Here is a 17,237-nt window from a genome sequence, read left to right as displayed (position 1 = left end):
CAGAGTCACATGTAACCGTCTCTGGGACGAGGCGACAGAAACAGAAAATTAGATTTTAATGAATTCTGTTAGAGCAAACAATTTGTAACAAACAGGCCAAACTCTATCCTTTTATGGGAAGAAGAAAAAAAAAAAAGTTCAAGCATGTAACTTTTTCAGGCTGCTTCTAGACCAGGGGTGGGCAACTCCGTTCCTCGAGGGCCGTAATCCAGTCAGGTTTTCCCCAATGAATATGCATGAGATCTATTTGCATGCACTGCTTTCAATGCATATTCATTGGGGAAATCCTGAAAACCCGACTGGATTCCGGCCCTTGAGAACCGGAGGTGCCCACCCCTGGTCTAGACCCATGACAAGGAAAAATCAGCCACTCTCGACGTTTTGCATCTGCTGCTTTAGTCACCTTTTCCCAGAGATTCTCACATATAGGACGGAGCGCACAGTCACGCCCTTAATAGCTGCTAGTGCCAGATTTGCCGTCAAACAAGCAATTCAAAGCACACTTACCAAAACAACATAGAAAAGCAGACGATCACAGGAAGATTCCAGAATAGTATTTCAACTGAACAAAAAAAAAGGATTCAGGTCTATTTGGAAATCTTTTACTTACAGTTTAAAAATCTCCCAATGCACATAGTTTATAGAAAAAATGTACAGTCAGTGGCGTAGCGAGGATGAGTGGTGCTCAGTGCAGTGGCTCCCCTCCCCCGCTCCTTCCCAAACCCCCCCTTCCCTTCTTCCCCTATACCTCTTAATTTTTCTAGCATAAGCAGTATCATGAGCTTGCTGCCTGTGTCGTGCCGGCTCTCCCTCTGACGCGGCTTCCTAGGCGCGGGACCCGGAAGTGACGCCAGAGAGAGCCGACACTGACGCGGGCAGCAAGCTCGCGATGCTGCTCACGTCTGGAAAATTAAAGAGGTGCGAGGGAAGGGGAACACGCGGACAGCAGGGGGGTGGAGAGGAGGATGGGTGCCAGCGCCCCCTACCAAGACGGCACCCGGGGCGGTCCTCCCCCCTTATTACACCAATGTGTGCAGTTATTATATGAATTGCCTATTTCTAAATAAATAAATACAGCATTCTAACATGAACATTGTTCATGCAGACAGAAGGATAATACAGTCATACCTCGGTTTCCGAGTAACGCAGTTTGCGAGAGTTTTACAAGATGAGCAAAACACTCGAGCGTTGACTCGATCTGCGAGCCCCACCCCGAGAACCGGCATCGCCCTCCCCCCACCCGCGAACGCCCCCCCCACCCCCGTGCGAACCGCCATCCCCCACCCACTCAAACACAAGCCCTTACCCCGATCTGGCACCGGCACGCAGCACCAACCCACAGGACGTGCCAGTGCCCAAAGATCCTGCCTGTGGGTTGGTGCTGCATGCCGGTGCCAGATTGGGGTAAAGGCTTGTCTTTGGGCAGGGGATGCCGGTTCGTGCGGGGCAGTGGGAGGGGGGTGGAAGCGTGCCAGTGGCCTCAGTGGTGGTGGGTGAGGTGGAGCAGCACCAGTAGCCTCAGGGGTGGGAAGTGAGGTGGAACAGTGCCGGTGGCCTCGGGGGAAGGGGAGGGAGGTAACGAATCAAGCGAGTTTCCCTTACTTCCTATGGGGAAACTCGCTTTGATATACGAGCACTTTGGTTTACGAGCATGCTTCTGGAACAAATTATGCTCGTAAACCAAGGTTCCACTGTATAGGTATGTTACTGAAAGCAAGTGTTCAAAATGTCAACTCTACAGTAGCCTTGGGCGGTCTTACGCGTCGCTAGGCGCTTTGGAGCTGTTACCGCCGTGGACCTATGGTTTTGTAAAAGGGAGGGTAAACGACCTCTTCCCTCTCCACATCAAGTTCAGGGGAAATCACTCTTCAAATCCACCTTCGCATTTCAAGGCCCCCAAATTAGGAACTGCCTCCCGCCCTGCGTACATCAGCCCTCCTCCTGCCTCCTTCAATATAGGAAGGCGCTAAAAACGCCTCTGCTTTCATTATAGACTTGCTATGATTCATAATGTCTATGTGGCTAACCTTCTTAATCTTGTGTAAGCCGCAATGATTCCCAGTTGACATTTGTGGGGTTATAAGAAACAATATGGTACAGTATGGTATAATCTTGATAGAGGTAAGGAATCTATGCTTACTTATACCTAGGCTTTCCAGAGCACCAGCACTACAGAAGCTACCGTATTTTCACGCAGATAACGCGCACCCGTGTAAAACGCGCACACGGGTATAGCGCGCAGAAACCACGATTTTATGTACAAAAACTTTTGTATACCGCGCTCACGGGTATACCGCGCATGCAGCCCGACTGTCCTTTCGCCCGCCCCGACTCTCCTCTGGCCACCCCGACTCTCCTTTCGCCCTCCCCGACTCTCCGTGCGCTGTCCCGACTCTCCGTTCACCCTCCCTGACTTTCCGTGCACTGCCCCGACTCTCCGTGCGCTGTCCCGACTCTCCGTTCACCCTCCCTGACTTTCCGTGCACTGCCCCGCCTCTCCATGCGCTGTCCCGACTCTCCGTTCACCCTCCCTGACTTTCCGTGCAGGTCGGGTTGGGCCCATGTGCCTCAGGCCGCGCCCCCAGGTGGGACCTAAGGCTCCAGGGCCTATTCTGATTGGCCCACGCGCCTTAGGCCCCACCAGTAGGCGGAGCTTTGGGACGGATGGGCCAATCCGGCCTCAATCCGTCGTTGGCTGCCTGCCGGACAGGCGCGTTTGGCTCTCGTCTGTCCGGCCAACTACCAAAGGTACGGGGAAGGGGGGTGGGGGTGTCGTGGGGGTCGGCCAGGGGGGTCGCGGGTCGGCTGGGGGGGGCGGTCTGAGGTTCTTGGGGGGGGGGGGCGGTCGTTGGAGGGAGGGGGGTTTGCGTCGAGGGCAGGAGGGCCTGGGATCCCTCCTGCCCGTAATGTAGTGCGGGGTGGGGGTAGGGGGTTGCCGTGGCCAGGAGGATTTTGGTTCCCTCCTGGCCCGATATTGTCGGGGAGTTGGGGAGTCGGCCGGGCAAGAGGGCTTGGGCTCCCTCTTGCTCCGATCGTGGATGCGGGTGCGGGTGGGAGCGCGTGCGAGCGGTCGTTCGGGGTGGGGGTGCGAGCGGTCCTGCTGGGGGGGTGAATCGGGCGTCGGGCGGGGTGGGAACTATGTAAAAAAAATTTTGTATACCGCGCTCACGCGTATAACGCGCGAGGGGTATGCGCGGTAGGTAAAAACGCATATAACGCGCGCGTTATATGCGTGAAAATACGGTAAACTAATACAAGACAAACATCTGGAAGCTGCCTGGTCAGAGCAAGCAATGGTTCAAAGAGCCATGGGTCAGTGAGTCAAATGGGTTGCAAAAATAAGGAGGGAGGGGATGAGTCATAAGTAAATACATCTAAAATATAACCCATCCTTTTAAAGTAGGGGCTTATCTATTTAAGCTCAACTTCAGATTTTACTTCAGTTATCTATCGCAGTGGTCATTTTTTTGGGAAGATGCAGAAGAAAACATTCCCGTGGTTAATAAGATGCCAGAATGCTTACATTCTCCAGAGTGGAGGAGTGGCCTAGTGGCTAGGGCTGCAGCCTCAACGCCCTGAGGTTGCCGGTTCAATCCCAGTGCTGCGCCTCGTGACCCTGGGCAAATCACTTCACACTCCATCACCCCAGGACAGATAGGGAAAAATACTTGAGAATGTAAACTGCTTAGGCTATAAGTGCTGTATAAATACCTTAAATAAACAAAAATAAAGGTCTAAGAGTCTAAAGTAGTGATTTGTGCAACAGTTAAAGTTCATAGTCTGCTATTGAGAAAGACATGGGGGGAAGCCACTGCTTGCCCTGGATCGGTAGCATGAAATATTGCAACTCGCTGAGATTCTAGAATCTTGCTACTCTTTGGGGATTCTGTATGGAATGTTGCTACTATTTGGGGTTCTGAGATAATGGAATGTTGCTACTCCTTGAGTTTTAGCCAGATAATAGTGACCTGGATTGGCCACCGTGAGAACGGGCTACTGGGCTTGATGAACAGCTATTCTTATCTCTATAATAAAACCCTAAGCCGCGCATGCGCACTTCCACTTGCGTGTTCCGTATGTCCATGGCCTGAAGAAGTGCGCATGCGCGACTACAACTGCCCCACACTCGCGGCCCTGTGGGGCAGTGGCAGCAACTGAGTGGTGGAGAGCAGCCCTGCTCTGCCCGTTGACCCTCCACAAACCTCCCGGCTCCAGCGGCGTAGGCAGCACTATAAACACGCTGCTTCGCGCCCTTCTACTGCCGATTTCCTCTGCCGCGTCTCTGATGACATCATCGGAGACAGACGCGGGAGAGGAAATCGGCAGTAGAAGGCCACGAAGCAGCGTGTTTAAAGTGCTGCCTACGCGGCTGGAGCCCGGAGGTATGTCGGCGGTGGGAGGGTCAGGAGCAGGCCAGATCAAGCAGAACAACAGCGCTAAAAGAAGGGGGAGGGGCCGAACGGAGCAGGCAAGATCGCGGTAAGAGAAGGGAAAGGGGGGTGGGGGAAAATGCTGCTACTGCTATACAGGGACTTGGAGGGGAAGGAAAATACCGCTGCTGCTTCTGCACAGGAAAGGGGGGGAATAGGAGGGAAATTCTGTTGCTTCTGCATAGGGAAGTGGAAATGCTGCTGCACAGGGAAATGGGGAAAAATGACAGACAGACAGCAGGAGGGAGGGAGACAGAAAGAAATAAAGACACAGGGGCAGGGAGAGGGACACAAAGACAGACAGATAAAGGGGGCCAGGGAGAGAGAGAGAGAGAGTCAGCGGGAGGGAGACAGACAGACATGTTTTCTTGCACCCGTTAATGTAACGGGCTTAATGACTAGTGTTCTTATATTCAATATATTGTAGGTGTGCCATGGATAATGGGCCATGTAACTGATCAACATATTAGATGATGACAGAAAAAGACCTGTGTGGTCCAGCCAGTCTGCCCAACAAGATAAACCCATAACGTATGATGTGATAACTACAAATCCATACTTGTTTTCTCTTTGCCATTTTCAGGGCAGACCGCAGAAGTCTTACCAGCACTGGCTTTGCTTCTCAATTGCTAGATTTGCTATCTCATGGCTGCTAAGTGTGTTTCCATGCCTTCCATACAGGATTCCTTTATGTTTGTTCCATGCATTCTCGGATTCTGTTACTGGAATTCAAACATGGGACAAGGCTTGCTGGTCACATGGGCCACTGGGGCAGCTTATATAATCCATTGCTTGCTCTGGCCTCGCTAGGCAGAAGCAATATGAAATCAAAGCCGAGGTTTCACGGGACCCAAAAATAATGACGGAAGAGAAGTTTTTTGCCGAGCTTGCCAATAAAAGTAAAAGTCATCATACAATGCTTAGGATGATCAGCCCATGCTTTTCTGCTGCCATTAGGGATGGGCGTTTGAAGCAGAGTCACTGCCCTCTAAGGCAGGCTTTTACCTACAGTATGTTACACATTGAGTCAAAATGCTAAACACATGTATTACTGCTAATCAAACTGAAATGGCCTTCCCACGGTTAGAAATTTGTTAATGGGGCATTTTAACTGGCATGTGTTCTGGACTATTGAATTTTTTCAATACGGTCGTGTATGGTGCAAGCTGCCATTGCAGAACTTGGACATAAAGAGTTTGTTCTTTATTTACCTCAGCCCATTCTGTGGAACCTAATAAACCAAATTCTTCAGCATCCCAGCTTGCAAAAATAATTGTTCTTCTAGGCCTCCAACCTACAAGAACACATGGAAGATTAACAATCAAAAGCGCAAGTGTCAGCACAGTTTTTCAAAATGACAGTGGCGGGGCAGGAGCAAGTAGAGACGACTCCTGCCTCCACTAAATTTGCCCACTTTGGGAGGACTCAGGCCCTGTGTTTTTGTTTTTGTTTAGAAGACAAAGCTTCACACAAGGGAGTGGGGCTTATCCACTTTGGCAGGGGCAGTGGTGTACTAAGGGGGGCTGGGTGAGGCAGACTGCCCCAGGAGCCGTCTTGGTGGAGGCACCTGCACCTCTCCACCTCCCCATGCCATATTTGCACCCTCCTTCCCCCCCTCCCCTCCCCCGTACCTTCTCCAGCCTGCTGCTCGCTCCGGCCTGGCTCCCCTCTGAAATCACTTCCTCGTTGCGGGGACAGGAAGTGACATCACAGGGAAAGCCAATGCCGACACGAGCAGCAGGCTGGAGAAGCTGCTGGCTCTGGTGAAGATGGAGGTACCGGGTATGGGAAGGGAGGGCACGAGTGTGGCGTGATGAAGGAGAGGGAGGGGGGCAGAGAGGAGGGTACAGAGGGGTGCCACAGCCCCGAGCACCTCCCACTCTCGCTATGCCACTAGATGGGGACAGGGTGACTTTGAACTAGTGTCAGATGAATCAGCTGAAAAATAAATCCTGAGAAGTCAGAGGTTCCGTAGGCTGGGGAGTTGACGTGGGGGTCTTCATATCAAGTCTTGATGTCTTGCAGTGCGGTTGCCTGACAGGGTTTCAGCCAACAAGTTTTAAACAAGTTTCATTGACTTTAATGGAAACAACAATACTCCCTCGATATTCGCGGGGGTTCCATTCCAGGAACCCCCGTGAACCTTGAAAAACTGCGAATACGTTTTTTCGTGGGGGAGACTGGAGAGGACAGCGGGAGACACAGGAGAGAGCAGCCGGAGCACTGGTGAGTGAAGGAAATCACTCGCTGTATGCTCTGACCGCCGCTTCCTGTAATAAAGGCGGGCCTTACCAATCACGAGCCGCGTGTCAAAGCAGCTCCTGATTGGTGAGGTCCGACTTTAGTACAGGAAGAGGCGGTCGGAGCATACAGCCTTCACTCCTTCACTCGCCGGCGCTCCGGCTGCCCTCTCCTGCCTCTACAGCTGTCCTCTCCTGGTCGGTGGTTCACGGTCGGAAAATACCGCGAATGACCGGAACCGCGAACCGCCGACCGTGAATTCACGGAGAACACTGTAAACTAAAGGTGTGCTTCATGCAAAAACAAACTGAACCAAAAACAGTTTTCTGTGTACATCTCCTCGAGTTATTTGTAGAAAAGGCGATATAGAAATAGACATTTTAAACTGCATTTTTGATTGGGGAAACTTGCAATGGCATGGTAAAGGGGGGCAGGGGGTGGGGATGCCGGCACCCTCCTCCTCTCCGTCCCCCTGCTCCTTCCTGCACCTTCCCCCCGCCACACGTGCGCCTTCACTTCCACCCCACCGTAACCTAGCTCTTCGATGATACGAGCAGAAACTCCAACCGGCTGCTCGCGCCAGCACCAGCCCTCCCTCTGACATCACTTCCGGGTCCCGCACCTAGGAAGTGACATCAGAGAGAGAGCCAATGCTGGCAGCAAGTTGGTGATGCTGCTCATGCCGAGGAAGTTAAAGAGGTACGGGAAAGGGTATGCGCGCGTGGCAGGTGAGGGGCGGAGAAGCGGGTGGGGGAGGGGCACCACCACCCCTGGCGCCTCATGCCCTCGCTATGCCACTGCAAATATGCATTTTCCCAAGTAAAAAGGTCAGAGCCCCTGAACAACAGTCTTATTTAAATCTAGGAGGCATTTGGATATCAACTACTATGTACTAGAGCAGTGGTTCCCAACCCTGTTCTGGAGGACCACCAGCCAGTCAGGTTTTGGGGACAGCCCTAATGAATATGCATGAGAGAGATTTGCATATAATGGAGGTGACAGGAATGCAAATCTGCACCATGCATATTCATTAGAGCTATCCTGAAAACCTGACTGGCTGGTGGTCCTCCAGGACAGGGCTGGGAACCACTGTACTAGAGAATGACACGGTGACAAAATTCGTCACCGTTCCCGTCCCCACGGGAAACCATCTCCATGTCGGTGTTTAAGGAGAGAGGGTAGAATCGGAGTATGAATGGGCAAAGCCACTGACCCTTAAGCCTTGTATTGAAGAATGCTGGTGTAGAAGGACTGAGGTTGAGACAGACACTAAAGAATGACAGTCTCTGGTAACCAGAGCTGGTATTGTGATGTCATAATGCTTCATTCCACCAATGCCTAAGAGCCAACCTCATCAGTGATATCACAATGCATGTAATAAATGTGAGCCTATACCTGGCTCACATTTATTACATATAGCAGCGATTTAGAGGGGGAGTGGGAGATTGTTATTTTACTGTTATCCCCAGCTATTAGTCACTAGGTCTCATCGCATAAAGTGGAACCTGTTCTACAATAGCAGTAGACTAATACTTCTTAACCCTTTCAGGACCATAAGGATCGTAGGCCAATTTTTGTGGTTTTGACGACATTTTTATGGTAAAAAGGGCTTGCAGATGCCAAAAAATTGATTTTTTTTTTGTGAAATATCATTATTTTTATTTAAAAAATCACACTTCTGGCTTATGGACAGTGTGGCAAGTGAATCTTCTCGTCAATCTGGCAACGACGCTAATGAATGAATGTCGGAACCAGTTTGTTTACATAAAGGCAGTATCCTATGGAATCCGTACATATCAAATTTAGAACTGTAGACTATCCCAATCAAAATTTATAGGATTTTAAAGTTATGGGACAAATATGTCCCTTGGTCCTGAAAGGGTTGAAAGCAGCCGCTTATGCGCACCACAGATGCCTCAACGGTAGCCATTGCCAGTCACTGTACCTTCTTTTAACATTTTACCAAAGCTCCGCACAATCTCCTGGAGAACAGCAGCCCCGGATGTTGGATCAATACCGCCAAACACCCAGGAATCTCGATGACCTCCCAAAATGACGTATCTGTCTGGAGGCAAACGGTGCATGTCATTTCAGTGCAGTATTAACATTCATTTTACTTAGGCATTTATAGACCGCCGATCGAGGCGGTTTACCACCAGGTACTCGAGCATTTTCCCTCTCTGTCCCAGCGGGCCCGCGATCTAACACGCCCGGGGCAGTGGAGGATCGAATCACTTGCCCAGGGTCACAAGGAACAGTAGCTCTGACCATTAGTCCACGCCTTCCTTGAGCTTAAGAGCGCGCCGACTCCGGTAGATCTTAAACTATTACTTCTGCCACAATAATGCAAGGAGACCTAGGGCTCCTTTCACGAAGCCGCGTTAGCGGTATAACGTACGTAATAGCGTGCGCTAATTTGCCAGCCGCGCTAGCCGCTACCGCCTCCTCTTGAGCAGGTGGTCGTTTTTCGGCTAGCGCGGGGGTTAGCACCCGCTAAAAATGTGCGTACGATGAAGCCGCTAATGCAGCTTCGTAAAAGGAGCCCCTGGTCTATTCTTGTTTGATATTGCCTGCTCTGGGGATAATTTTATAAAGCATTATCCATGGGTAAAGCAAGTTTAAGGGGTTCTTTTACTGAGCTGTGGTAAATCGTGGCCCTTAGCACACTCACGCATGGGGTTTTCCTGCATGCAAAAGCCATTATTATCACAGCAGTAGAGATGGCCTTTTTGTATTAATGGCCATGCACTAATGTTGAAATTAGAAAGAGGAGCTTAAAGGCACAAATAAGAACATAAGAAGTTGCCTCCACTGAGGCAACTGAGGCAGACCAGAGGTCCATCTTGCTCAGCGGTCCGCTCCTGCAGCGGCCCATCAGGCCTACTTGCCTAAACAGTGATCCTTGACTAATTTTATAATTTACCTCTAATCCTCTAATCCTATCCCTATAACCTACCTCTACTCCTATCTATACCCCTCAATCCCTTTGTCCTCCAGGTACCTATCCAAACCTTCTTTGAAGCCCTGTAGCGTGCTCCTGCATATCACATCCTCCGGTAGCGCGTTCCATGTTTCCACCACCCTTTGGGTGAAAAAGAACTTCCTGGCGTTTGTTCTAAACCTTTCCCCTTTCCAATTTCTCTGAGTGCCCCCTTGTACTTGTGGTCCCCCATAATTTGAAAAATCTGTCCCTGTCTACTTTTTCTATGCCCTTCATGATCTTGAAGGTTTCTATCATGTCTCCTCTAAGTCTCCGCTTTTCCAGGGAGAAAAGCCCCCAGCTTTTTCAGTCTGTCAGTATATGAGAGGTCCTCCATACCCTTTATTAGCTTAGTTGCTCTTCTCTGGACTCTCTCAAGTACCGCCATGCCATGTCTTCCAGATAAGCTAAATTTTAAGATAGAACAATCTACAAATACAGTAATAGATTTCATCAAGTATCAAATATCTTAGAGCAGTGGCTCCCAACCTTGTCCTGGAGGACCACCAGGCCAATCGGGTTTTCAGGATAGCCCTAATAAATATGCATGAGAGTGATTTGCATATAATGGAAGTGACAGGCATGCAAACCTGCTCCATCCATTTTCATTAGGGCTATCCTGAAAACCCAATTGGCCTGGTGATCTTCATGGACAAGGTTGGGAACCATTGTCTTAGAACATCTTGGAAGTTCAGAGGTGACACTCATAGGACCAAATTAGGTTTTGAGTGAACTTCCACCGTGTCTCTTCACTAGTTACGTTTTGTGTTTTTTTTTTTTGGGGGGGGGGGTTTACATTTTTAAAAACTATTTTTTAAAATGCTTTAGAGTGCAAAGTGTAGCCAAATATTTAAATATTCATCATATATTGCACAATTGCAATAATAATTTGGAACTTTGTATCAAAAAGGCTTTGTAGCCAAAAAAAAAAAAAAAAAGAGCTTAGAAAGACTTAGCTTTAGTCGTGTCGGGGAGGGAAGATAATGCCAAGATCTTGTTTCGCCGGGTAGGCTGTTTCAAGGCGCACCCCACCACCACCCTGTTTATTTCACAGCTTGTTTATTTCAAAAGCTGTGAAATAAACAGAGGGGAGAGCGCCTTGAAACAGCCTACCCGGCGAAACATGATCGTGTCGGCATTATCTTCCCTCCCCGACGCAACTAAAGCTTAGGGCTCCTTTTACCAAGGTGCGCTAGCGTTTTTAGCGCACGCAGGAAATTACCATGCATTACGCTTCCAGAACTAACGCCAGGTCAATGTTGGGGTTAATGTCTAGCGCGCGCTATTCCACGTATTAAAGCCCTAACGCTGCTTAGTAAAAGGAGCCCTAAGTCTTTCTAAGCTTTTTGTGCTATAAAGTTTTTTTGATACAAAGTTCCAAATTATTATGGGAATTGTGCAATATATGATGAATATTTAAGTATTTGGCTACACTCTAAATGCATTCTAAAGCATTTTAAAAAATAGTTTTTAAAAATGTTAAAAAAAAAACCCCCAAAAAACGGAACTAGTGAAGAGACACGGTGGAAGTTCACTCAAAACCTAATTTGGTCCTATGAGTGTCACCTCTGAACTTCCAAGATACTCTAAGACAGTGGTTCCCAACCTTGTCCTGGAGGACCACCAGGCCAATTGGGTTTAGAGGATAGCCTTAATGAAAATGCATGGAGCAGGTTTGCATGCCTGTCACTTCCATTATATGCAAATCTCTCTCATGCATATTTATTAGGACTATCCTGAAAACCCGATTGGCCTGGTGGTCCTCCAGGACAGGGTTGGGAGCCACTGCTCTAAGATATCTGGAACTTGATGAAATCCATTACTGTATTTGTATAAGCTAGGTAGATTGTTATGCCATTAGCAAGGGGCCATTAAATAATTTACCGCATAAGCACTTACCTCCACCCATTTTGCAGGCCGTAAGGCCCCGATTCTATAAAAGGCACCTACAGTGCCTGGAATTGCTAATCTTCATGAACTCAGGCACATTTGTATTTGCAGCTGTGGGGTTTTTAGCGTGCCTTTCACCAGATGGTTTGCCCCTGATGCAGCCATATAGGCGAAACACAGCCACGTCGGGCACATCTTTTGTGCTCCTGGGAGTATGTCTAATAAAGACTTTACATCTGGATTCTGGTTGGTCTGAAGGATGCAACCGACGAAAGCTTTAAACAGAGAGAGCTACACTCACCGGGTTCCACTGCGCCTCTGATGGTACCAATGACATTGTAAATTCTTGTCACTTTATTGTTGGTGTGGACGTGCATTCTGACTTTTCTGTCGTAGTAAAAATAAGAAAAAAGGTGATCCTTTAATAATAATAATAACTTTATTCTTTTATACCACCTTAACCAGAAGTTCTAGGCGGTATACACTAAGAGGAGCTGGACAGTCAGCGAAGTACAGTCATTCAATAAAAACACAAGCATTCAATAAAATACAGTTGCAAACTAAAAAAGCCCTAAAATTAGGTAATGAATTTATCGAACAGAGTGGTTTTGACTAATTTTCGAAAAGAACAATAAGATACGGCTTGATGAATACATTTAACTAACCAAGATTGCAATTTACCTGCTTGAAACGCTAAGGTCCTGTCTAAGAAAGTCTTATATCTACAACCATTTGCCTTTGGATAAGCAAATAAATGAAAACTTCTAGTTTCCCTCAATGGCCTATAGCAGTGTTTTTCAACCTTTTTACACCTATGGACCGGCAGAAATAAAAGAATTATTCTGTGGACTGGCATCGGTCCTTGGACCGGCGGTTGAAGAACACTGGGCTAAGTCGTGGGCCAGACCCCGCCCATCTCTACCCAATCTCCACCCCAGACCCCGCCCCATAATAGTACTAATTGCACCTTGCACGTCCCGTGCCTCATCTGGAAGCCTTCCCTCTGACGTTGCAACGTCAGAGAAAAGGCTTCCGGTTGAGGTGCAGGATGCCTGTAGGAGCCGCTGCCCGTGGCTTTGTACACTGAATCAGTTAGGAAGAGGGAGCTGGCTCGAAGATAACGCCGCATCGATCGCACCGTGGACCGGCGGTTGAAGAACACTGTTTTGGGCCTGATGCACGTGCTGGCCCTGTGGACCGGCAGGAAATTTCTGTGGACCAGCACTGGTCCATGGACCGGTGGTTGAAGAACACTGACCTATAGAACTCAAAATGAGGGGAAAGGTAAGTTGGAGACAATCCCGATATCAACTTAAAGCAGATACAAGAGAATTTGCATAATACTCTTGCCTCCAGTGGCAGCCAATGCAGTAAACGATAGTAAGGACTTGATGTGGTCATTCTTTTTTAAACCAAAGATCAATCGGACAGTACCGATTCATGAATGTCAAAGGACAAAGTACGAGAGTCCTTCAAAAAGTTTTCACACTTTGGGGGTTCGGGGGTTCTGGGTCAAAGTTGCACAGATGTCCCAAATCTTGGGTAATCCAAACCACAAAAAGATAAATCAGATTGTTCAACTAGTATAATTCGTACTTGATATGAACAGCCTGTACACGTCTCCCGCCGTATTTGCTGTGATAGGGGATTAACAGAACCGCAAATACAGAAAAACCGCGAATAACTTTTTCATATGTTATTCACTGTTTTCTATTAAAAACCATCGTGAACATAGTGAAACCGTGATTAACATGGTGGAAGAGCTGACCTGTTCCTGAAGGAGAGGCAAAACACGGTGAAGAAAATGCTGGGAATCAGCGATTTTCTCTGTAAACGCTTGGAATCAGCGATTTCTTTATGCAAGCTGACATAATTTTATTTTTTTTTTGGGGGGGGGAGGAGCCAGCAAGCTAAAAACCGTGAATAATCGAAACCGCGTATACAGAGGAAGAAGTGTATATACAATTCTAATTGTCACAAGACCTCAAACACCCAAGGCACAACTCATATGATTTTTCGTGGGCTTGGATAATCATCATCGGTCTTTTCATGAATATTTTATTCAATGCAGGCACAATTGCTTTTTAATTATTTTTATGTAGAGAGCTATTCTGTTTAAGAAGAGCACTTATCTTTCAGCCCGACGGCTACCCAGCCGTTTCACTGCTTTCCTCGGGGGCTAATACTCTTCAAAATGTCACCTCTGCCTTTGTTAAGCTTTAGGGGTGAGATTTCTAATACGCTCTCCTTGTACAAGCCAGCGGTAGAACATGACCTCAGCATTGCTGGAAAATGGCTGACTTTCCTATTCCCGAATTAATGTTGCCATTAGCTGTTGCCAAAAATTAGCGCATCAGCCCTTACCACCACCTATTTTGTAGGCGGGAAAGGCTCATGGACTAATCCCATGCCAGTTACTGCACAGCAACGCCCACTCTGCACCCCCTGACCTGCCCCCTCCCAGAATTTAGGACATGGTTTTTACACACACATTCGGAAGTTACTGCGGGATGCTTCAGCGTGTCCTTTCAGTAATCTCTTTTAAGCTGTGGTATGCACACTTTAATGCTTCCTGTAGCTTAGGAAGTTAAGTCAGCATATATAGGTTGAAAGGTGGGTGAGGGGAAGGGAATGTATTATTGTTTGCTATACTTAATTATCTATATTATTAAAATTAAATATGTACTTCTTTTATTAATTAGGGGGAGGAGGGGTAAAAATGATTGTTTTTTTGAATTATTTGTGTATTTAAAGTGCGTTCTGTGTAGTGTTTATGTTTAAATTTATTGTATTTCAAAAAAATGGCATAAGTTCTAAATAACATGGGTATAGCCTTGGTCACTCAAACTTGAATCAAAGTCCAATATATAAGACCCCGGCTAAAGACACAGTGCCCTGTGCTTTATTCCTTTAGAAGGTAGCCTAAGCCCCACCACTCCGCCGCTAGTTCAATGTTTCAATGCGGGAAGAATTATGTGGGAACTCATCATCAGCTGCCCGTAACACTATGCTCAAGAAGTTTTTCTGTAAATCGAAAACTGTTTAAAAATGTATATATATATCTTATTAGCTTTAAAGTGCCATTCAGATAAATCTGTACTTAGCTTTGGTTAACAGCCAATATCCGGGAGTGGAACCCGACATGCATGTTTCGCACAATACACGTGCTGTTTCAAGGGTCTCCCAGGAACGTCCGTGTCATCTGACTCTACGATGTTTAGAGAGTAAAAGAGTCGGATGACACGGACGTTCCTGGGAGACCCTTGAAACAGCACGTGTATTGTGCGAAACATGCATGTCGGGTTCCACTCCCGGATATTGGCTGTTAACCAAAGCTAAGTACAGATTTATCTGAATGGCACTTTAAAGCTAATAAGATATATATATACATTTTTAAACAGTTTTCGATTTACAGAAAAACTTTTTGAGCATAGTGTTACGGGCAGCTGATGATGAGTTCCCACATAATTCTTCCCGCATTGAAACATTGAACTAGCGGCGGAGTGGTGGGGCTGAGGCTACCTTCTAAAGGAATAAAGCACAGGGCACTGTGTCTTTAGCCGGGGTCTTATATATTGGACTTTAAATTTATTGTATGGCACTGTTAACATTTGAAAATGAATAAAGATTTAACAAAAAAAAGAAAGATGACATCCAGTCCCGATTTGAGCACCTCCCATCCACCTGTATTGAGCATACAAGCCAGATAACTTTTCCATTTTCAGAAACTAAACATACATAAGAATTGACATCCTGGGACAGACCAAACGTCCATCAAGCAACAGCAGCCAACCCAGTGCCAAGCTAGATCCCTAGCAGCAAAACAGATTCCATGCTGCTTATCCTAGGAAAAAGCAGTGACTTTCCCCAAGCCTTCTCAATAACGGCCTATGGACTCGTTTTAGGAAATTATCCAAACCTTTTTTAAAACCCTGCTAAGTTAACTGAATCCACCACATTCTCCGGCAATGAGTTCCAGAGTAATTCAACTCTGGAATTTATTGCCGGAGAGGAACACAAATAGTGAACTTACAATTTAAGCTCAATACAAAAGAGTTTTTGAATAAGGAAAGTCAGTGTTTTCTTGACCAAATCACTGACAACTGTATCAGGTATTCAAACTGACCTTGAAGAAAAACTCTCCAAAAACCCAGGCCCAATGTTATAGGATACATTGAGATTTCCCTTCCATGTGTCTTCTGGTGGAGGAGGTCCTTTCATGTAGCTGTTGAGAAAAACAGTTATGTATTTAATCTAATTGAATAGCATGAACTTGTAACCTGCTTCTGTTGGCTCAATAAACCACTCATACATAGCAGATAACAGAAATAAAATAAACCCAAAGCAATACATAAAACCTCAAATCATACCCATTTTTTACAACCATACCAACAGCCACCCCTCCTAAATTAAGTAAGAATAGTCGTTCTGGGTCAGAACCAACCCATCCAGCCCAGTAGCCTGTCTCTACAGTAGCCAATCCAGGTCACCAGCACCTGACAAAAATCCAAAGAGCAGCAACATTCCATGCCACTGATCCAGGGCACCGAAAAAACCACTCTAGATAATAATAATAATAATAATAATAACTTTATTTTTGTATACCACAATATCACAAAACAATTCAGAGCGGTTTACAGGGGAAGAGACTGTACATATACAGCGAAGTTACAGAATATCAGAAAACAGTTCAGAGCAGTTTACAGGAGATGAGAACTGTACATATGCAATGAAGGTACAGAGAATTAGTTATCAAGTGTATGGTATAAACCAGTGGCAATTACAAAATGATCCAATAACTGTTGCAAGGGGGGTGCAGAAAGGGGAAAGGAAAAATAACCGGGGAAGAGGGGGAGGAAGGGTAGGGAGGGAGGCGAGGTTGAGATTAGTAGTTTGGTTATAAATGCTTATAAATTATGCAATGGAGATGGTATAATTAGGTCTACAAAAATTTTTATGCTCAGAATCATGGAGGGGTAACTGGGGAGAACCCCAGAAAGTACCACCTCACCGCCCAATCATCGCATGTGAAAAGGTAGACAGCAGATTATATCATGTCTTTTAAAGATGTACATGATATAATCTGCTGTCTACCTTTTCACATGCGATGATTGGGCGGTGAGGTGGTACTTTCTGGGGTTCTCCCCAGTTACCCCTCCATGATTCTGAGCATAAAAAATTTTGTAGACCTAATTATACCATCTCCATTGCATAATTTATAAGCATTATCTAGAGTGGTTTTTTTCGTTGTAATACTTTCCTTGTCACTCTTCTTGCTGAATTGTTTCAAATTTACCCCGTTTCTTATATTTGACTGAAGCCTGATCCAGGGCAAGCAGTAGCCTCTCCCATATCTGGCTCAACAACAGACCACGGACTTCTCCTCTAGGAAATCGTCCAAACCCCTCCCCAAACCGACCATGTCATCTGCTCCCACCACAACCTCTGGCAATGCGCTCCAGCCCTAAACCACTCTCCGAGTGAAAAAAACACTTCCTCCCACTAGCTCTAAAAGCACTTCCCTGCAACTTCATTGAGTGTCCTCCACTCCCTGCAACCCTTGACAGAGTGAAAAATTATCTGACGTCACTTCCTGGCCCTGCAACCCGGAAGAGATTTCAGAGGGGAGATAATCAGGGTCTTAGTCTCCTCCTTCTGTACCCAGGGATACAGAAGGAGGAGCATAACATCTGATT

General features: G+C 46.9%; 1 protein-coding gene across 4 annotated transcripts in view; it reads right to left on the bottom strand.

The window, feature by feature from the left end:
• Window positions 1-17,237, bottom strand: part of LOC117362400 (N-acetylated-alpha-linked acidic dipeptidase 2-like) — a 77,163-nt gene that overhangs the window by 33,650 nt on the left and 26,276 nt on the right. For all 4 annotated transcript variants that reach the window (XM_033948698.1, XM_033948699.1, XM_033948700.1 and 1 more), the window contains 4 exons: window positions 15,668-15,766; window positions 11,843-11,928; window positions 8,617-8,736; window positions 5,642-5,724 (listed from right to left, as the gene is read on the bottom strand). In XM_033948698.1, coding sequence (XP_033804589.1) covers window positions 5,642-5,724; window positions 8,617-8,736; window positions 11,843-11,928; window positions 15,668-15,766 — 388 coding nt within the window. The remainder of the gene's footprint in view (window positions 1-5,641; window positions 5,725-8,616; window positions 8,737-11,842; window positions 11,929-15,667; window positions 15,767-17,237) is intronic.

Source organism: Geotrypetes seraphini, chromosome 6, assembly GCF_902459505.1.
Source record: "Geotrypetes seraphini chromosome 6, aGeoSer1.1, whole genome shotgun sequence".
Classification (NCBI taxonomy): domain Eukaryota; kingdom Metazoa; phylum Chordata; class Amphibia; order Gymnophiona; family Dermophiidae; genus Geotrypetes; species Geotrypetes seraphini.
Note: the sequence above shows the minus strand (reverse complement) of the source record. Positions and strands in the feature narration are given on the sequence as shown.